The sequence below is a fragment of the Onychostoma macrolepis genome, chromosome 13, assembly GCF_012432095.1.
Source record: "Onychostoma macrolepis isolate SWU-2019 chromosome 13, ASM1243209v1, whole genome shotgun sequence".
In the NCBI taxonomy this organism is placed as follows: Eukaryota; Metazoa; Chordata; class Actinopteri; order Cypriniformes; family Cyprinidae; genus Onychostoma; species Onychostoma macrolepis.
The window spans coordinates 5,984,756-6,003,402 of NC_081167.1; the positions used below are offsets into that span (position 1 = coordinate 5,984,756).

Below are 18,647 nucleotides of genomic sequence, written 5' to 3' on the forward strand. Positions count from 1 at the left end.
TTATATATATATATATATATAAAAAACTTCAATGAAAGAAGAAAAACTGAATTTAAATTAAACCTTAATAATCATTAATAAATAAATAATTAATAAATCAATAAATAGTTACGTCTATTCAATGAATAATGCAAACGCATAACAAATATTTCCTATAATTTAAGTAGAATTGTTCCCATTAAAAGTGCATCTAATGTAAATAAGAAAGTGATTTAAATTAAATCTTGTTTTCAATATAAAATCTTTAAATTAATATATTATTACAGCGTGGTAACGTGTTGTGGTCGGAACGCTTCCTCGCGCTCCTAGTTTCCGGTCGGAACGTGACGCTCTTTCATCAGCGGAACATCAACATGGCAGCTGTGCTTTCACCGAGACCGTGCGATAGCAATCCTGCGACTCCTGGGACGCAGTCTGTGAAGGTTTGTGGGTGTTTAGGGTTACATCTTGTTGCACACACCACAGTTATAGCATTGTAGTATATAAGGCATACATCTGTGCAGTTACTGCGTCTATAACAGCGCGAATGTGAGCAACAGTCGTCTTTGTTTATTTACTATTAGCCTGCTAGCCGATGGAGCTAAATATGTAGATGAACAGACGATGCTCAGAGAAATGATGCTTTTAAAACAAATTAATGCATATGAACGGAACCCAGCTGTCTTCCTAGCTGTTTTTGGACAGATTTCAATGCCTCATAGTATGATTTTATGGGCTTCAGACCTAGGTAGCCCTTCTAAACATAATATCACTCAATCCAGATTGAAAAATCCCTGACAGAATCATATTTCTGACTCGTTAAACAGGATGACATTGAGGAGAACTCCAGTGATGGTAGTCAAGCCCCCAAGAGACGCAGGATGGGCTCAGGAGACAGTTCCAGGAGCTGTGACACATCCAACCATGAGCTGGGGTGAGAGCTCATTACACACCCTTTCTATTGTGCCATGCTGATCTGTAAATTCCTTTTAAGGCAAGACACCCAGGTAAATAGGGTATATCAGTATACTACCCCACATTAATTGGTTATATGCAAATGAGATATTATCCACACACACCTATATATATATATATATCCCATTTGCATAGCTTTTTACAGAGTGGATTGTGGATGTCTCTTTTTATCGCTTCGTAAATCTGAAAATACTGTCAACAGCCAGCATGAAAAGAAGAAAATATATAAAAAGCAATAAAATTGTGCAAAGTAAAGTGAAAACTCATTTTGGTAAGACTTTAGAATAGGGAACACTTATTCACTATTAACTATGACTTTTCCCTCAATAAATTTCTAATTTGCTGCTTATTAATAGTTAGTAAGGTAGTTGTTAAGTTTAGGTATTGGATAGGATTAGGGATGTAGAATAAGGTCATGTAGAATAAGGCATTAATATGTGCTTAATTACTACTAATAAATGGATAATATTGTAGTAATATGCATGCTAATAAGCAACTAGTTAAGAGACCCTAAAATAAAGTGTTACCCTCATTTTGAGAGAGTGCAATAAATAAATTATAAAGTGGAATAAAAGAAACACTTAATATCCCAAATCACGTTTTTCTTCCCACTAGTCTGAAACAACACCTTATGAAAAGCCAAACTGCCCAAAATCTCAAAATTGATAAGTGCTTGAGGGGAAAAAAGCTTTTGCCTGTAGTGTCTTGCCTTAAGATACGTTATCTAAAAATATTTCTTACTAGTCTTAAAACTTCATCTTATTTATTTGTATGTTTCATATATTTATTAATATTTATTATAAATATTCCTTTCCCATGACAACGGAATTATGTAGCTGTTTTTCCTTGAACCATCATTTTTCACTCATGTAGCTTCTAGTATTTCTATGAATGAATCCGCACCTGTCATCTGTTGATGGCTTTATTGACCGGCCAAAACTGTTTTTACTCTTCACTCTGACACATTGATGCTTTTACTGTGTATAGAGCCGTTCTGTTTCATTACAGACCCACATACTTTCCTGCTGAGAATCTGACTGAATACAAGTGGCCTCCGGATGACACAGGGGAGTATTATATGTTACAAGAACAAGTGAGCGAGTATTTGGGAGTCACGTCATTCAAACGGAAATATCCAGGTATGAACAATAAGTGCCTTGGCTGTCTGCAGGGAAAATTGAATTGAGAGGTTTTCACGTTATTGGTCAAATAGTGGTTATATTTTCAGATTCAGTTACTAGTGACAGAGATTAATTTTTGTATTGTACTTTCTGAATCCCTTGCCTTTTTTTTCTTTTCAACTTCATACCAGATTTGGAAAGAAGAGACCTGTCTCACAAAGAAAAACTTTATCTGAGAGAGCAAAATGTCATTACAGAAACACAGTGTACTTTGGGTAAGAATTCAGTTTTTCTCATTTCTGTTTCTTTTATATCATGAATGTATAAAAAATAAATAATAATAAAATAATAATTTTGTAAAATTGAAAACTTGTAATTCTTTATCCTTACCCTGAAAATAGGGGTGGGGCGATATGGAAAAATATATAACAATTCTTTTTGGAAATATCACGATTTTATTCTTTGTCGTGTTGGTTTTACTATTTTGCAAGTTTTCTGAGCATTATAGCCAAACTAATATCCCTGTTATAAAGACAAAGCCTTTCAAGGTAACAAAAAAAAAAAGAATGCCAGATATTGAGGCCAAAGTGGGCGAAGATAAAAAATCTTTGTCATTATTTTATCTGTTATTAAAAAATAAGAACAAAGATACACATAATAAACAAATAAATCAAACAGTGCTTTGTTTTCTGGTACTGTAGGTGTATTTAGCAGGAGCATTCAAGAAACTGAATGAACAAATATAAAAATAAAACACGATATAGACTGTTTCCTATAGCAAGTGTGTTAAAGTTCTTCAGTCAAGAGTAGTGTCTTCTGTCATAGTGTTTTATTTTTATACCATCATTTACTCAAAAGTTGTTTTAAACCTGAATGAGTTTCTTTCTTCTGCTGAACATAAATGCTATTTTGAAGAACGTGGAAAACCAAACAGTTGCTGGTCCCCAGTGACTTCCATAGTATTTTTTCCTGCTATCAAAGTCAATGTGGACCAGCAACTATTTGGTTACCCACATTCTTTAAAATATCTTCTTCTGTGTTCAGCACAAGAAAGAAATTAATAGAGGTTTGGGACAACATGTGAGTGAGTAAATAATGACAGAAATTAAATTTTAGGGTGAACTATCCTTTTAATTACAGTCGGCAGCATGTTTAGTACTGTCCCTTTAAGACCTGCACGCATCTAATATACAAGCACGCATCCATTTTTCTCTCAACTGTTTACTTTCATCTATATGTAAACCCTGTGTGTTTTGACAGTATTAGCGTAAAAGATAACTTAAATCAGGTGCTGTTTGACAGGCTTTTTAGTGTGCGTGCTTCAGGTGTATGCGCTCAGAAAAAGCGCAAGTCAGACCAGCGCATGAATGAAACATTTAACCGGCAAGGCTTTAAAGCACATGCAAATAATGTACTTTTGCGATTGCGAATAAGTGCAGTGTCCTGTGAGAGTAACTCTACCGCTGTATGTCGCGTTGTACAGTATCTTGAGACGGAGGCGCCAGAACTGTAACTGATAGAATGTGTGCAGATCGTGGAGACATTGTTATCGTCCACGATCTAAATCGTGATATCGCACACCCCTACCTGAAAATATCCGATGGAGTGTCAGTATACAAACTCAAATGGTTTACTTTTCCAACACTTTTATTAATTACTTTTCTGGTTTAATTCATAATTTGCTCCACTTGGCATTTCTGTAGCTTGATTTCTTGTAGTAGTTGTAATAAGACTAAATGCAAGATCCCTATACCAAAATTCCTCTCTTCTCCCCAGGTCTGACTGCTCTGCGCAGTGATGAAGTCATTGATTTGATGATTAAAGAGTATCCAGCCAAACATGCAGAGTACTCTGTCATACTCCAGGAGCGAGAGCGCCAGCGAATCACTAAGGAATACTCTGTGAGCACTCTTAGTGCGGTGAGTAACACACACTCTTTTATTTATTATAGAATGTATAGATTAATCTTATATTTATAATTATAATTTTTTTATTCAGCAAAGACACATTAAATTGATCAGAAGTGCTTTTTACAATTTTCTCAAAGAATCCTGAAAACAATACCACAGTTTGCATAAAATATTAAGCAGCACAGTAACGGTTGTTTTGAAAATTGATAATAATAATAAATGTTTCTTGAGCAGCAAATCAGCATATTAGAATGATTTCTGAAGGTTCATGTGACACTGAAGACTGAAGTAATGATGTGTAAAATTCAACTGCATCACAGGAATAAATTAAAATAAAAATGTTGATTATGTTTGAAAACAACATATGTAGTAATATTTATAGGTTTGAAAAAACTTGAGTATTTTTATAAAACAAATGCTTCAGTGATTTCTTCAAGTAAAGTCTGATATTTCCCTATATAATGATAAATCCTGGTTGTTCTTTGCTAAAAGTCTGTGAGTGCTAACGGACTGACTGTTTTCTTTTTAGCAAATGCAGCAACAGAATCCTCAAAAAGTTGAAGCCAGTAAAGTGCCCGAGTACATAAAGAAAGCAGCTAAAAAAGCTGCTGAATTCAACAGTAATTTCAACCGAGAGCGGATGGAGGAGAGGAGGGCTTATTTTGACCTTCAAACACATGTAAGATATACTCATATTCTTTAATCTGATAATCTGATTGGTGTGTAAAATGCATATAAAACTGCTTCACCACCCAGAAAACCCAGGGACCTTCCGAACAATAGCCTGGCAACACGCTAGCAATGACTCTAAACACCTAATCAATCACTAACAGACCTTAGCACTATATTTCATTTTGGCACAATTTTGAAAACATGTCTCATTGCTTGTTTGCGTTTTCTTTTTTACCTCTAGATTATTCAAGTACCTCAAGGAAGATACAAAGTCCTCCCTCCAGAGAGAACCAAGACCGGTCCATACCCAGTTGCCCTCATTCCTGGCCAGTTCCAGGAGTATTACAAAAGGTGACTTTTGTAATAAATTATTTAATTACAGCAAAGTCCTGCTGAGCTTCTGATTTTCCTGTTTATGATTTGCTGTAGCCACCAATGAACTTGAGAACGACGAACACCTTGAATTCGTTCAGCACTCTGACTGGGTTTTTCTTGCCTCGTCCATGTTTGTAGGTACTCTCCAAATGAGCTCCGCTACTTACCCTTGAACACCGCTCTATTCGAGCCTCCGCTGGACCCAGAGCTGCCTGCCCTGGACAGTGATGGTGATTCTGATGATGGAGAGGATGGTAAAGAGGACGGCAAAAAAAATAAAGGTTCCTCGGTAAGTTGACTTCATGTGAGTACCTGTTATTAATATAACTTCACAGTTATTTTTTATTTGTTTACTTTGTCTTTTACATTTGGACAACTGTAAAGCCAGATGTAAGGATATCAAATGCAATTTAGTAATTTTAATTTTAGTATTTACTTGATTTATTTATTTGTTGGAATAACATGCATGAATGACAAGGAAAGTGTATTAAGAAAGTACATGGGGTCCATTTTTATTTTATGTTCACTATAAAGTAACCCCAAAACAATGTTTGTAATACCTTCTGCTTTCGTAATCATTTCCAAAATCCAAAGTGATATTTAAAGAGAAAAAATTTAGGCTGGGACAGGTATTATTAGTGTTAGCTAAAACTATTAAAAGTCTTGGTAACACTTTATTTTAAGGACAAATTCTCATTATTAACTAGTTGCTTATTAGCATGCATATTTATAGCATGTTAGCTTTTTATTAGTACTTATAAAGCACAAATTAAATGCTTTATTCTGCATGACCATATTTTAGGTCCCTTAATCCCACCCCATACCTAAACTTAACAGCTACCTTACTAACTATTAATAAGCAGCAAATCAGGAGGTTATTGAGGCAAAAGTCATAGTTAATAGTGAGGACTGGTCCCCAAACTAAAGTGTGACCAAAAAACTTATTTTTATGGCAAACTTAAGTGCTAAAATTACTAAAACTGAAATAAAAAAATAAAGCTAAATTTAAATATATATATATATAACATTGAATTATTGACATTTTTGAACGATTATATTTTATGTAGGCCTATTTTCTTATTAACTAGTAAAACTACACATTCTGAACAATTCTATTTTTAAACAGTGGATTAGTTAGTTAGTATGCTACACTTCAAGAAAATCTGTAAAATAGGGCACAATGTACTGTGATAATTTGAAGGAATTTTCTGTGTTGATTTTTCACAGGTTTTTTAATGTCCTAGCAGAAAATTACCAGTACCTTTTCCATTTTTCTAAAATATTTTTAAACTGATCAGCAAGGTGTTATCATAAATGAATAATTATTATTGAACAATTGCAACTAACAACTTAATTCATGTCATATGTGTACTGCTAGACAATTTCCTCTTTTTTTTTTTTGTGTGTGTGTAATTCAGAGTAAAATGAGTGCCTCTTTATCATTTGAGTCACAGTTGCTAAAAGTTGCCAAATAAATTTTAAAAATGGCTGAATTTGTTGCTAGGTGCTTTTTGAAGAAAAAGTTGTTAGGGTAGTCTGAAAAGTTACTAAATATAGCAACAAAATTGCTACGTTGGCAACACTGCGCTAAACCCGGCAACGCATATACTTAAATATGCCAAAATAAAAGCTTGCTGATTTCAAGTTTGAAAATGATGAAAATTCATATTTATAAAAAGAAGTAAATATTAGCATTTAAAAAAAAAATTTACTATAAAATAATTGTATTTTTATTTAATACTCCCTAGATATAATAGTATTATCACACTTTATTATTTTGTTATTTTATTTTTTTTAAGAAAACAATAAATAAAGTGCAGTAATATTTTTAGTATTATTATTTTTATTATTTATAGTTCTATTTAATGGCTGAAAAACCTATGTGCACCCCTGATTATAAATAACATTGCAACTCACGGATAATAGGAAGTGTATTAAATGAATTTTTATTTCATGTGTACTTTCAGGACAGTTCATCAGGAAACACTTCGGATGGAGACAGCCAAGACAGCGGAATTCAATCCAAAGTCAAGAGCAAAGACGGCACTCCTCGCACCATCCAACACAAATCTGTCCCTGGGTACAAGGTAGAAGAAAAAAGCCCCTGATCTTTTTTTTTTTTAAATAACCCAACACCTCTCTTCTCCCCTTTTCGCCACCCCTCTTTTCCAGCACTTTCAGCAGAGAAGTCCTCTTTCTTCTGACTTGATCATCAGTCAGTACATAGTCCAAACACTCATGCACTCACTCACTCACACACACTCTCACTCAGACACACACACACATGCACACTCCCCCTGGTGGTCATAGATCGGGACTGCACGTGTCAATGGAACTTCCTTTCCCTTTGAAGAATGGCACCTATTTTTTCAGTGCCAGGAAACCCAGTGACAGTTCCTGTGTTCTGCACAGACCTTTGGAGCAATAAAGTTTTTTGTGTGGTACTGCCGTTAGTTTAGGGCTTTTTTTGCTGTGATGCACTTGTGAAGGTAAATACCCTTATAAAATGAACAGTACTTCATATAGCTTAAAATACCTCTATTTATCTCTCTACCTGCCTGCTTGCCTGTCAGTTAAACTGAAGGGCATGTGAGCAGTTTTATTTGGCTGCTAAACACTAAAAAAAAAAAAAAGTGCTAATAATCCATAGATATGAAACAATTGAAGAAATATTAAGGGTGCACTCAGTAATGAATAGGACTTTTGGAGAATGACTGATGCAGATTGCAGTCATGCCAGTCAAGTTATTTTATTCTGCGTTGAGCGGGTCTCCCCCTTATGGGTGCCGCAACGTTGAGATCACATGACCAGCTGGGTCTTGCAACCCAACCAAGTTACTAATAGCAATAAAAGAAGCACCAAGCACGTTTGCAGTGTTCAAGGCACATTTTCATTCACTTTTCCATTAAGCAGCAGTTCATAGTCACATTGACTGTAAGCCAAGCTCCAAATAGGATGGGAAAAAAAAATATGAATTAAAAAGGAATGAAATAAATTCACAAGTAATATATTTGTAAATGTCCAATTTGTTTATTTGTGAATTATTTTTATTTTTATTTTTTGAGACTCCTAACATATACATTGGTTTATTTTTTTGTGAAACTTTTTATATTTATTTGTGAATTAAAAAACATTTATCTGGAAATGCAAAACAATTCTGACCCCATTAAAACATCATAAAAGGACCATAGAAAGTTATGCCTTCATAAAACTTGAAATATAACTATACCAACTATTGTAAAATTTCATTAATGCACGCTTAGTCTTAAAGGGGTAGTTCACCCAAATTTCAACTGACTGACTTTTGTGAAGCACAAAAGAAGATATTTTGAAGAATGTTGGTTACAACAGTTTTGGTCACCTTGACTTCCATTGTGTGGATGAAAAATGTAAAGTCATACAGGTCCGGTGAACTATTCTTTGATATCGTTTAACTCTGCCTTTAACAGTTCAAGTAAATTTACTGAGTGCACTTTTAAAGTTAGCTTTATTTATCCTTTATTTGTCATGCTAGTGATGCATTACTCTCTTTCAGGCATGAAATGGTTATCAAACTATTGTTTGGTATAACATTGTCAAACCGAATATCAGTGGTTTTCTACACTGACTCTATGGGCACCTTAAATATGCTTGATATCTGTGTTTCCTTTGATTTAGTCTGATTAAATTGTGTAAGTTGCCTTTTTTTCTTGTCAAAATGCTTGCTGGATCAACAAAAGGTTTACCTTTACACATGACAAATTATCCACAACAAAACAAAATTTATACAAAGTGAATTACAACTAATAATAATTTGGTAGTGTTATAATGCAAGAAGTTATTTAGCAACTTTCCCACATATGCTTGCATTTTAAACTACATTTCTGCTTACTTAAATTATGCTTTGTGCAATAGTTGCATTGTTTCAATATTCTTGGTTGAAAAGGTTAATTTTTTTCTTGTAGAAGAAATGTTTGCATATTTTATTGGACTGTTTAAAGCAATTTTAAAATCCACCCCAGCTAAATGCTTAGTTCTTACTAGTTTCCCCTGTAGTTCTGTTATCTCAGGAAGTGTGAGCGGTGTAAACTCTCCTAGGCTATTTTCTGAATAGCACACTACTACGAGTATGCATAGTAAGTTTTCTGTTTGCATAGAGTACCCAAAACACCTGCTACATTTGTTAAAGAATACTGCCAGTACACTACAGTGCACACTGTATCCCACAATGCATTGCATTCTAACTGAAGTCTAAATTCTAGAATGAAATGGAACTTTTTTTTTTTTTTTACGTAAAATGGAATTTACCATTATTTTGCAAGATGAGAACTATACGGCACTCATATGTAACCGTATAAGGTCATGTGACAACAGTGTAGCATACTACTGGTCGAAATGATTTTTTGTTGAATGTTGCATACTGTTTGACTTTTTTTAAGCGATGAATAGGCAGTGTTCTGAACAGCCTCATTTATTTTCTCCTTTTAACAATTAGTTTGCCAGGATTAAAGGCATGTTCACACCAAGGACGATAACTAGCGAGACAACTATAATAATACATAAATATAACAAACTATATTAGCATCCACACGCCAGCGGACGATAACATTCAACTACAATTGGTTTAAATGCCCAAGCTTTTTATAGTCAGCTGGATGTCGATATTTTTTTATCATTCATCAGCTGGAATAAATCTTTCTGAATGTGCTTCCAGTGATATCGTTCTTCTCGTTATAGTTGTGGTACGGACTTACCTGATTGTCATAGGATTTGAACAAGTTATCGTCTTTGGAGTAAACAGTGTTTCAGGGTGCTTTCTTTAGCAGTTCATTATCCTGTGTTTATGGGTAGATATTGTGCCGATAATTAGTTGAATGTGGCCATGATATCAGTGAGGTGAGTGTGTTCTGGAAATTTGAAAGCACTAGTAACACTTGAAACAAAATGATAATGTTAATCTAATTTGAATGTGGTGTTTTAGTCCTAAATCACTGCAGCACGTATGAAAGCATTAATTTATTAAAAGGCGGTAGGTACAGCTTCTGTTGATCCTCTCACTGTACACTATGTTGGCTGATTTCCATCCTCCTTTTATGCAATCTCTCAAGTCTTGTTAAGAGTGTTTGTAGTTAAACAACATTAAATGTTCTTGTTTTTTTTTTTTGTTGTTATTTTTTGGATGTAATACTCTTAGTTCAGCTGGTGTTTTCCTACTGTGACAGAATGAAGGATTATGTCCTTCCGTTAACATAACCGTGAGCTTCACTAACATCTAAACGTGTCTTTAACCTGTAGCCTGGCCTGCCTCTTTACATTTTTAGTTTGTTTTTCCACAATGTTGTCACTGCTCTTTTCAGTTGAATGGTTTTTATGGTAGGGCCTTTGACATGTCAGTATTTAGAGTAACCTTTTGAATAAAGAGGTTTTAAAGAAATTAGACTGTAGAGAGATTTTTTTAATGGCTGTGAGCACTGAATGAAAGTGTAAGTAGCAAAACAAAATAGTTTTCTATTTTGTGTGCTATTTTGGTGGTGTGACCTTTTTATGCACTTATTTTAGTCTTTAAAATTGGCTTTTGCTGCCACCTATTTGATCAAAAGTTCGGGATCAGTAAGATTTTTGATGTTTTTTAAAAGAAGTTTCTTCTGCTCATCAAGGCTGTATCTATTTGATCAAAAATACAGAAAAAAAACTGTTATTTTGTGAAATATTATTGCAACTTAAAATAACAGTTTTCTATTTTAATACGAAGGATTCTCTGATTAATAAAAAGTTAAAAAGAACAGTATTTATTTAAAAAAGAAATTGTGTGTTACAATATACAATGCTATTCATAAGTTTGGGGTCGGTAAATTTTTTTTTATTTTCTTTTTTAAGAAATTAATACTTTTATTCAGGAGGGGTGTGTTAAATGAATAAAGTCACAGTAAAGACTTATGTTGTTAGAAAAGATATCCATTTTGAACAAATGCTGCTCTTTTTAACTTTTTCATCAAATAATCAAAGAAAAAAGTATCACCGGTTCCAAAAAACAATATTAAGCAGCACAACAGTTTCAACACTCATAATAAATCAGCATATTAGAATGATTTCTGAAGGATCGTGTGACACTGAAGACTGGAGTAATGATGCTGAAAATTCAGTGCTGCGTCACAGAAATAAATTCTATTTTAAAGTATATTAAACTAGGAAACCAATATTAGAAATTGCAACAAGATTTCACAATATTACAGTTTTTTCTGTATTTTTGATCGAATAAATACAGCCTTGATGAGCAGCAGAGACTCCCTTAAAAAACATTAAAAATCTTACTGATCCCAAACTTTTGAGCGGCAGTGTATGCGTGTAATAGTAGCTTTTTGTAGTTTCCTCTACCCAAAGTACATGAATTTTGAACAATGCAATATTCTCTGCCTTGCTAAATGTTTTCCTGTGTGTTTTTTTAATTTTAAGATTTTTAATTCAAATCGTCACTTTGTATGTCAGTCTTGATATAAATACTGTAAATTATATGCATTACTGTTCAAAAGTTTGGGGTCAGTAAGATGTTTTGAAAAGAGTCTCTTATGCTCACCAAAGCTGCATTTATTTAATAAAATAAATACATAAATGAAAAAAAAGTAATATTTTGAAAAATAATTACAATTTAATTAAGTTGTTTATTTAATAGCCATCACTCCAGTCTTCAGTATGATCAAAACATTTTTTTATTATCAATATTGAAAAAAGTTGTGCTGCTGAATATTTTTGTGAAAAACTGTCATGATTCTGATGAATAGAAAGTTCAAAAATATTTTCATTCTGTTATAAATGTATTTTACGATCACTTTTCATCAATTTAATGTATTCTTTCTCAATTATTAATTTCTTTAAAAAAAAAAAAAAAATCTTGCTGACCCCACACTTTTGAACGGTGGTGTTTTGTCCTGATATGTGAAACAGATTTTTTTTTATTTTAGTTTTTAGTTTTTTCTTGTGTATTTATACATTTAAATGCATTAAAGGTGCACTAAGTGATTTTTGCCAAACAGTGTTGATATTTGAAAGCACCAAAACAAACACGCCCATACCCCAATAGGACCCGCCCCTATTTTGATATCTCCGCCCCACACGTACGTACACAACCTTAGCATAACGACGATCGCGGAAACAAGCAAAGATGACACACAAGCATATTCAAACAAAAGCCAAAACGCAAAAGTTGTGTGAAACAAAGCAAAATCAACATTACTCACCTATCAAAAAGAAACAACGCAACCTCGGTGTCCGATTCGAGCCCTTCCTGCTCCTTGAGTTTCTCTCCAGCGCTAGAAAGCAGTTCCGATATTTACGCGGGTCCTACCTCTTGCCTGATCGTAACCCTTCTTTTTAATGTTTTGTTCCTCCGATATTTTCTTTTTTTAATCTTCCAGTTCTCTCTATCTATAGTCGATCTGCTAATATCTGTCCTGTACACTCAAATTGAGTGCTGTATTATTACAAGACACGCCCCTTACTGCTGATTGGCTGCAAGTGTGTTTTGGGACATGGTCCGACACTGCGGTCAAAAGCGTTTTTCAAAAATTGCTTAGTGCACCTTTAACTATTCGTAAAATTGAAATATTATACTATTTTAATACCTTTTAAGATCATGCATCCAGTTTACTCTAGTATGTTTACTAATTTAATTTTAAAAAACATAGTGGTTTTGATTCAAGCATACTATCACATGGTGTGTATGACCTTGGTTGCCATGGCGTTTATAGCGTTACTCTGCCCTTGCAGCCTAAGGTCATTCCCAATGCTATATGTGGCATATGTCAGAAGGGTAAGGAGGCCAACAAGAAAGGCAAACCAGAGGCTCTCATCCACTGCTCCCAGTGCCAGAACAGTGGTAAGTCCAAACTCACTCTTCCTAATGCAAGTATCTGTTTAGTTCCCAGTTTAGCTGGCATCTTTGAGATATGTTTAACTTCTAGCAATATCCTTATATAACCACACTGCTAGTCTTTATTCCCTCAAACATTTGTCTTCAGTGTAGTAGACGGTCAGCACTCCCAACTCAAACGGTTAACTGGAGGCTCTCTCTATTGTCTTAAAGAAACTGTGTTATGGTATCTCATTTCCTAAGTGTCAGGATTACTCTGGTATTTTATAACATTGCAAGTATAGCGGAGATGATGAGAGGCCTGGGTTTGTGCTCAGGTCACCCGTCCTGCTTGGACATGAGTGTGGATCTGGTGTCCCAGATCAAGATGTATCCCTGGCAGTGCATGGAGTGCAAGACGTGCACCGTGTGCGAGCAGCCGCACCATGAGGAGGAGATGATGTTCTGTGACAAGTGTGACCGAGGTTTCCACACCTTCTGTGTGGGCATGAACTCCATTCCTCTGGGTGAGTCTCCGACTTGCATTCTTTATCATAAATGTATATATGAATGAATAAATACAATATTGAGCTAATGGTATGGCAGAGGTGGACAAAGACACTGTTACTTGAGTGAAAGTGCAGATACTGCTGGTCAAATATTTCTCCATTACAAAGTTGAAAGTTGTAAAGACAGATTTGTACTTAAGTAAAGGTACAGAGGTACTTGCTTGTAAAAGTACTTAAAGGGATAGTTCACCCAAAAATGAAAATTCTGTCATTAATTACTCACCCTCGTGTCGTTCCAAACCTGTAAGACCGTTCATCTTCTGACCACAAATTAAGATATTTTTTATGAAATCCGAGAGCTTTCTGACCCGTAGCAAGGAGATCTGTAAAATAATCCATGTGACATCAGTGGTTCAATCGTAATTTTACGAAGCTACGAAATTACTTTTTGTGCACAAAAAAAAAAAAAAATAACGATTTTATTCAACAATTCGTCTCCTCTGCATTACCCTATAGCGCCATTTTGGAGAGTATCACATACGTAAACAATGTATGCTGTTCTGTGTCAGCCGCACTGTACGCGGATACGTTGTTTACGCTTTGATCTGAACAGAAACAGCGTATCCGTGCACATACATTGCATACGTTGTTTACGTATGTGATACTTTCCAAAATGGCGCTATAGGGTGACGCGGAGGAGACGAACTGTTGAATAAAGTCGTTATTTTTGTTTTCTTTGCGTACAAAAAGTATTCTCGTAACTTCATAAAATTACAGTTGAACCTCTGAAGTCATGTGGATTATTTTACTGATCTCCTTGCTACGTTTCTGAGCCTTGATCGTGTAAGGACCCTTGCTGTTTATGGAGGGTCAGAAAGCTCTCAGATTTCATCAAAAATTTCTTAATTTGTGTTCCGAAGATGAACGACGGTCTTACGGGTTTGGATCAGGGTGAGTAATTAATGACAGATTTTTCATTTTAGGGTGAACTATTCCTTTAAGTACCAAAAGTAAATTTCCTTTTTTATATCGGTGAAAAGTTTTATTATTGTTGTATGCAATTCTTGTAATACCTTATGCCTCTGAAGCAACTTACAATATATTACACCTACTGAATACACTTACTAGCCTGTAGTATCTTTGGAATAAAGAGCTTTTAGAATGTTAGTTAGAATGTTAGAGCTTTTTAAACTTATAGAAATGAAACAAGTGAGTTGACCACAAAAAAAAAAGTGTCGCCATTCATCCACATGTGAACTGAGTGGACAGTGAAATTGCTGTAAATACAGACTGACAAGTGAAAACAAAAAATCAAACCTGCTTTAAAACACAGCTGTCGCTGTATAACTTTACAACAGCAACACTGCTTTAACAAAAAAGCAAAACAACAAGATTTATTTGACATCATTGCTCTGGTGGTACTTTGATGTGCTGCTTCAAGTCGAAAACCTACAGTACTGTGTTTTGATAGAAGACGCACAACAGCTCTTCTGTGGCTTTATAGGTAATATTTTCATTTACACAATTTTGCAAAATCAGACGATATTGTGTCTAATACACACATGGTCAGAATTGTTGGTACCCTTGGTAAATATGATCAAAGAAGGCTGTAAAAATTAATCTGCATTGTTAATCCTTTTGATCTTTTATTAAAAAAATTCACAAAAATCTAACCTTTCATTGGATAATAAGAATTTAAAATGGGGGGAAATATCATTATGAAATAAATGTTTTTCTCTAATACACATTGGCCACAATTAATTTATTCAATACTTTTTGAAACCTCCATTTTCCAGTTTAACAGCTCTAAATGTTCTCCTATAATGCCTGATGAGGTTAGAGAACACCTGACAAGAGATCAGAGACCATTCCTTCATCCAGAATCACTCCAGACCCTTTAGATTCCCAGCTCCATGTTGGTGCTTCTTCTCTTCAGTTCACTCATTTTCTACAGAGTTCAGGTCAGAGGACTGGAATGGCCAGCAGAAGCTTGGTTTTGTGCTGAGTGACCCATTTTTGTGTTGTTTTTGAGATTTGTGTTTGGATTATTGTACGGTTGGAAGATCCAAACATGGTCCATTATAAGACTTCTAACAGAGTCAGTCACTTATTGATTTTTTTATCTGTTGGTATTTGATAGAATCCATGATGCCATGTATCTAAACAAGACGTCCAGGACCTCCAGCAGAAATATAGGCCCACAACATCAAAAATACAGCAGTATATTTCATTGTACACATGGGGTACTTTTTTTATCCCTGTGTTCACCAAACCCATCTTGAGTGTTTTCTGCTAAAAAGCTCATTTTTTAGTTTCATCTGACCATAGAAGCCAGTCCCATTTGAAGTTCCAGTCGTGTCTGATAACTGAATATGCTGGAGTTTGTTTTTGGATGAGCGAGGAGAATTTTTCTTGAAACCCTCTCAAACAACATGTGCTGATGTAGGTGCTGTTTGACAATTTTGTTTTAAGGTTTTCTGACCCCAAGACTCAACTATTTTCAGCAATTCTCCAGCTGTGGTCCTTGGAGAGTCTTTAGCCACTCAAACTCTCCTCCTCACCGTGCATTAGGATGATATAGACACGCGTCCTCTTCCAGGCAGTTTCGTAACATTTTATGTTGATTGGAAATTCTTAATTATTGCCCTGATGGTGGAAATGGGAATTTTCACTGTTCTAGCTCTTTTCTTAAAGCCACTTCACTAATTTGTGAAGCTCAATTATCTTTTGCTGCACATCAGAAATATATTCTTTGGTTTTTCTCATTGTGATGGATGATTAAGGGAATTTGGACTTTGTTTTCCCTCCTATTTATATTTCTGTGAAACAGGAAGCCATGGCTGGATAATTTCATGTTCATAATCACCCTGGAGTGCTCAAAATTGTGAATATGAATGGGAATATATTTCAGAGATATTTTACTAATAAGAATTTCTAGGGTTGCCGATAATTGTCCAACATGTATTTGAGAAAAACATTTATTTCATAATGATATTTCCCCTTATTTTAAATTCTTATTATCCAATGAAAGGTTAGATTTTTGTGATTTTTTTTTTTTTTTTATTTTATTTTATTTTTTTAAATAAAAGATGAAAAGGATTCATTTTCAGGTTTATTTTCAGAGCCTTCTTTGATCATATTTACCTAGGGTACCAATTCTGACCATGTGTGTATTTATCACAATATGTGACCCTGGACCACAAAACCAGTCTTAATGGGTCAAAAGTATAGATTTTTCTTTTATGCCAAAAATCATTAGTATATTAAGTAAAGATCATATTCCATGAAGATATTTTGTAAATTTACTGCTGTAAATATATCAAAACGTCATTTTTGATTAGTAATATGCATTGCTAAGAATTCATTTGGACAACTTTAAAGGGCGATTTTTCTCAATATTTTGATTATTTTTTTGCACCCTCAGATTCCAGATTTTCAAATAGTTGTATCTCAGCCAAATATTGTCCGATCCTAACAAACCATGCATCAATGGAAAGCTTATTTATTCAGATGTATAAATCTCAATTTCAAAAAATTGACCCTTATGACTGGTTTTGTGGTCCAGGGTCACATATCAACTTCTTATTATTGAATTGTTGTAAATAAATATCACATTTGCAACTGGTCAGTGTTCAAAAATTTCTGGGAAATCACTTCACATAACCCTTCAAGAATGATTACTGATAGACCGTCTGAAAAAAGTCACGTTTTAGAGAAGAAAAAATCGCCTGACTTTCAAAGCTGCTACAGTAATGGCTTTCTGCTTTGATGACCTTGATAGAAATGTAGTGGAGTGAAAAGTAAGATATTTGTCTTTCAAATGTAGTTAAGTTGAAGTCATACGTTTCCAGAAAAAAATAATACTCAAGTAAACTAAAGATACTTAAAAAGTGTTAAGTAATCAAGTAAATGTACTTCACTACTGTCCACCTCTTTATCATGGTAATCTGATGTTAAGCTGATGTTGAAATCGTACTTCACCTTCTTACCCCACAGACAGCAATCCGTGTAAGTGCAGGATGAGTTGTATTATGTTCCCAGAAGAGTAAAACTGTAATTACTAAAAGCATATACCTGCTTGGGTGCATTTTGTCAACGTATAGGACATACACTGACAAATATACTATTTTAAAAAATTGGGGTCATTACAGATATATGTATTTTAATGTTTTTGAAAAAAATCTCTTATGTTTGCCAAGGCTGCGTTTATTTGATCAAAAATACAGTAAAAATAGAATGATTCTGAAATGTATCAACTAAACTAAATTAACTGTTTTTACTTGAATATATTTTAAAATGTAACTTATTCCTTTGATGGTAAAGCTGAATTTTAAGCAGCCATTACTGATACATACTGATACATTATATACAATACAGTTACAAAATTTGAAAGTCATTATGATTAATTTAATGCACCCTTTTTTAAGGTTAATACTGTTAGTAAAGTTGACAGATCAGGACTGATAGCTATAAATGATGCTTAATGTAGCAGCTGTCGAGACTGAGACTGTCACCTTGAAACCCCAAAAAATGGCTTTTATTTTAAATATTTATTTATTAGGTGAGTGTTAAGTAGTTTTATTATTATAGACTTTTAAAAATATAATTTTATATTTTTGCTAGTGAGTGTGAGGGGGAAAATTGAAAATAAATTTGTCCCATCGAAGGAGATATTTTTGAACAGTTCTACCATATTTTATTTTTTTTAATTAATTTTTTCTTCTTTCCTCTCACTCACAGGTTGCTGGGTCTGTGATTTATGTAGCAAAGAGTTACCTACACCTCAGAAGAAAGGGACAACAAAAACACCAAAAAAAACTAAATAAGATCCAAACAGTGGACCAATTTTTTGACAACACTTTGGTATTAATTTTTCTATTATTTGATGTCCGTATGAGTTTTGTATGTTGCATTAAATTTTTGTAATTTTTTTTATACAATTATTTCCACTTTAGATAAGGGTTTTTGTATTGTTTAATTGTTTAAAATAAATTTAAAAACAGATTTTGTGTGTGTGTGTCTTACTGCTTTTGTTTTGGTCATATTAGGCATTGCTCACTCCAGAGTTTAATAGTTATTTCTTAGTGACAGTCATAATTCAGACCTGAAATGTCCCGCTGCAGTAATTATGTGGCGTCTCATGTATTTTTAACTGAGCAGCAGGAGGAGGCACAGCGTGTTTTAACTACACCATAACAACACAAGTCAGCCGTCTCAACTTTCCCTGTCTAGTGAATGGGACTGTATGTTTAGTGTTGTATTGTGTTGTGTAGCAGATGCC

General features: G+C 34.2%; 1 protein-coding gene across 2 annotated transcripts; it reads left to right on the plus strand.

Moving 5' to 3' along the window:
* The first annotated feature begins 266 nt into the window (after window positions 1–266).
* On the plus strand, window positions 267–18,370 carry phf10 (PHD finger protein 10). Of its 2 annotated transcripts, XM_058794900.1 has the most exons (12): window positions 267–422; window positions 807–913; window positions 1,963–2,093; window positions 2,267–2,350; window positions 3,852–3,994; window positions 4,515–4,664; window positions 4,899–5,008; window positions 5,171–5,321; window positions 7,000–7,119; window positions 12,776–12,884; window positions 13,196–13,384; window positions 18,107–18,370. In XM_058794900.1, exons 1-12 carry the CDS (start codon window positions 354–356, stop codon window positions 18,190–18,192), a joined length of 1,449 nt encoding a protein of 482 aa, XP_058650883.1. In that variant the 5' UTR covers window positions 267–353; the 3' UTR covers window positions 18,193–18,370. The 2 variants fall into 2 exon arrangements, with proteins under 2 accessions (XP_058650883.1, XP_058650884.1); XM_058794901.1 differs by lacking the exons at window positions 12,776–12,884; window positions 13,196–13,384; window positions 18,107–18,370 and adding an exon at window positions 7,205–9,346.
* The last annotated feature ends 277 nt before the right edge of the window (window positions 18,371–18,647 follow it).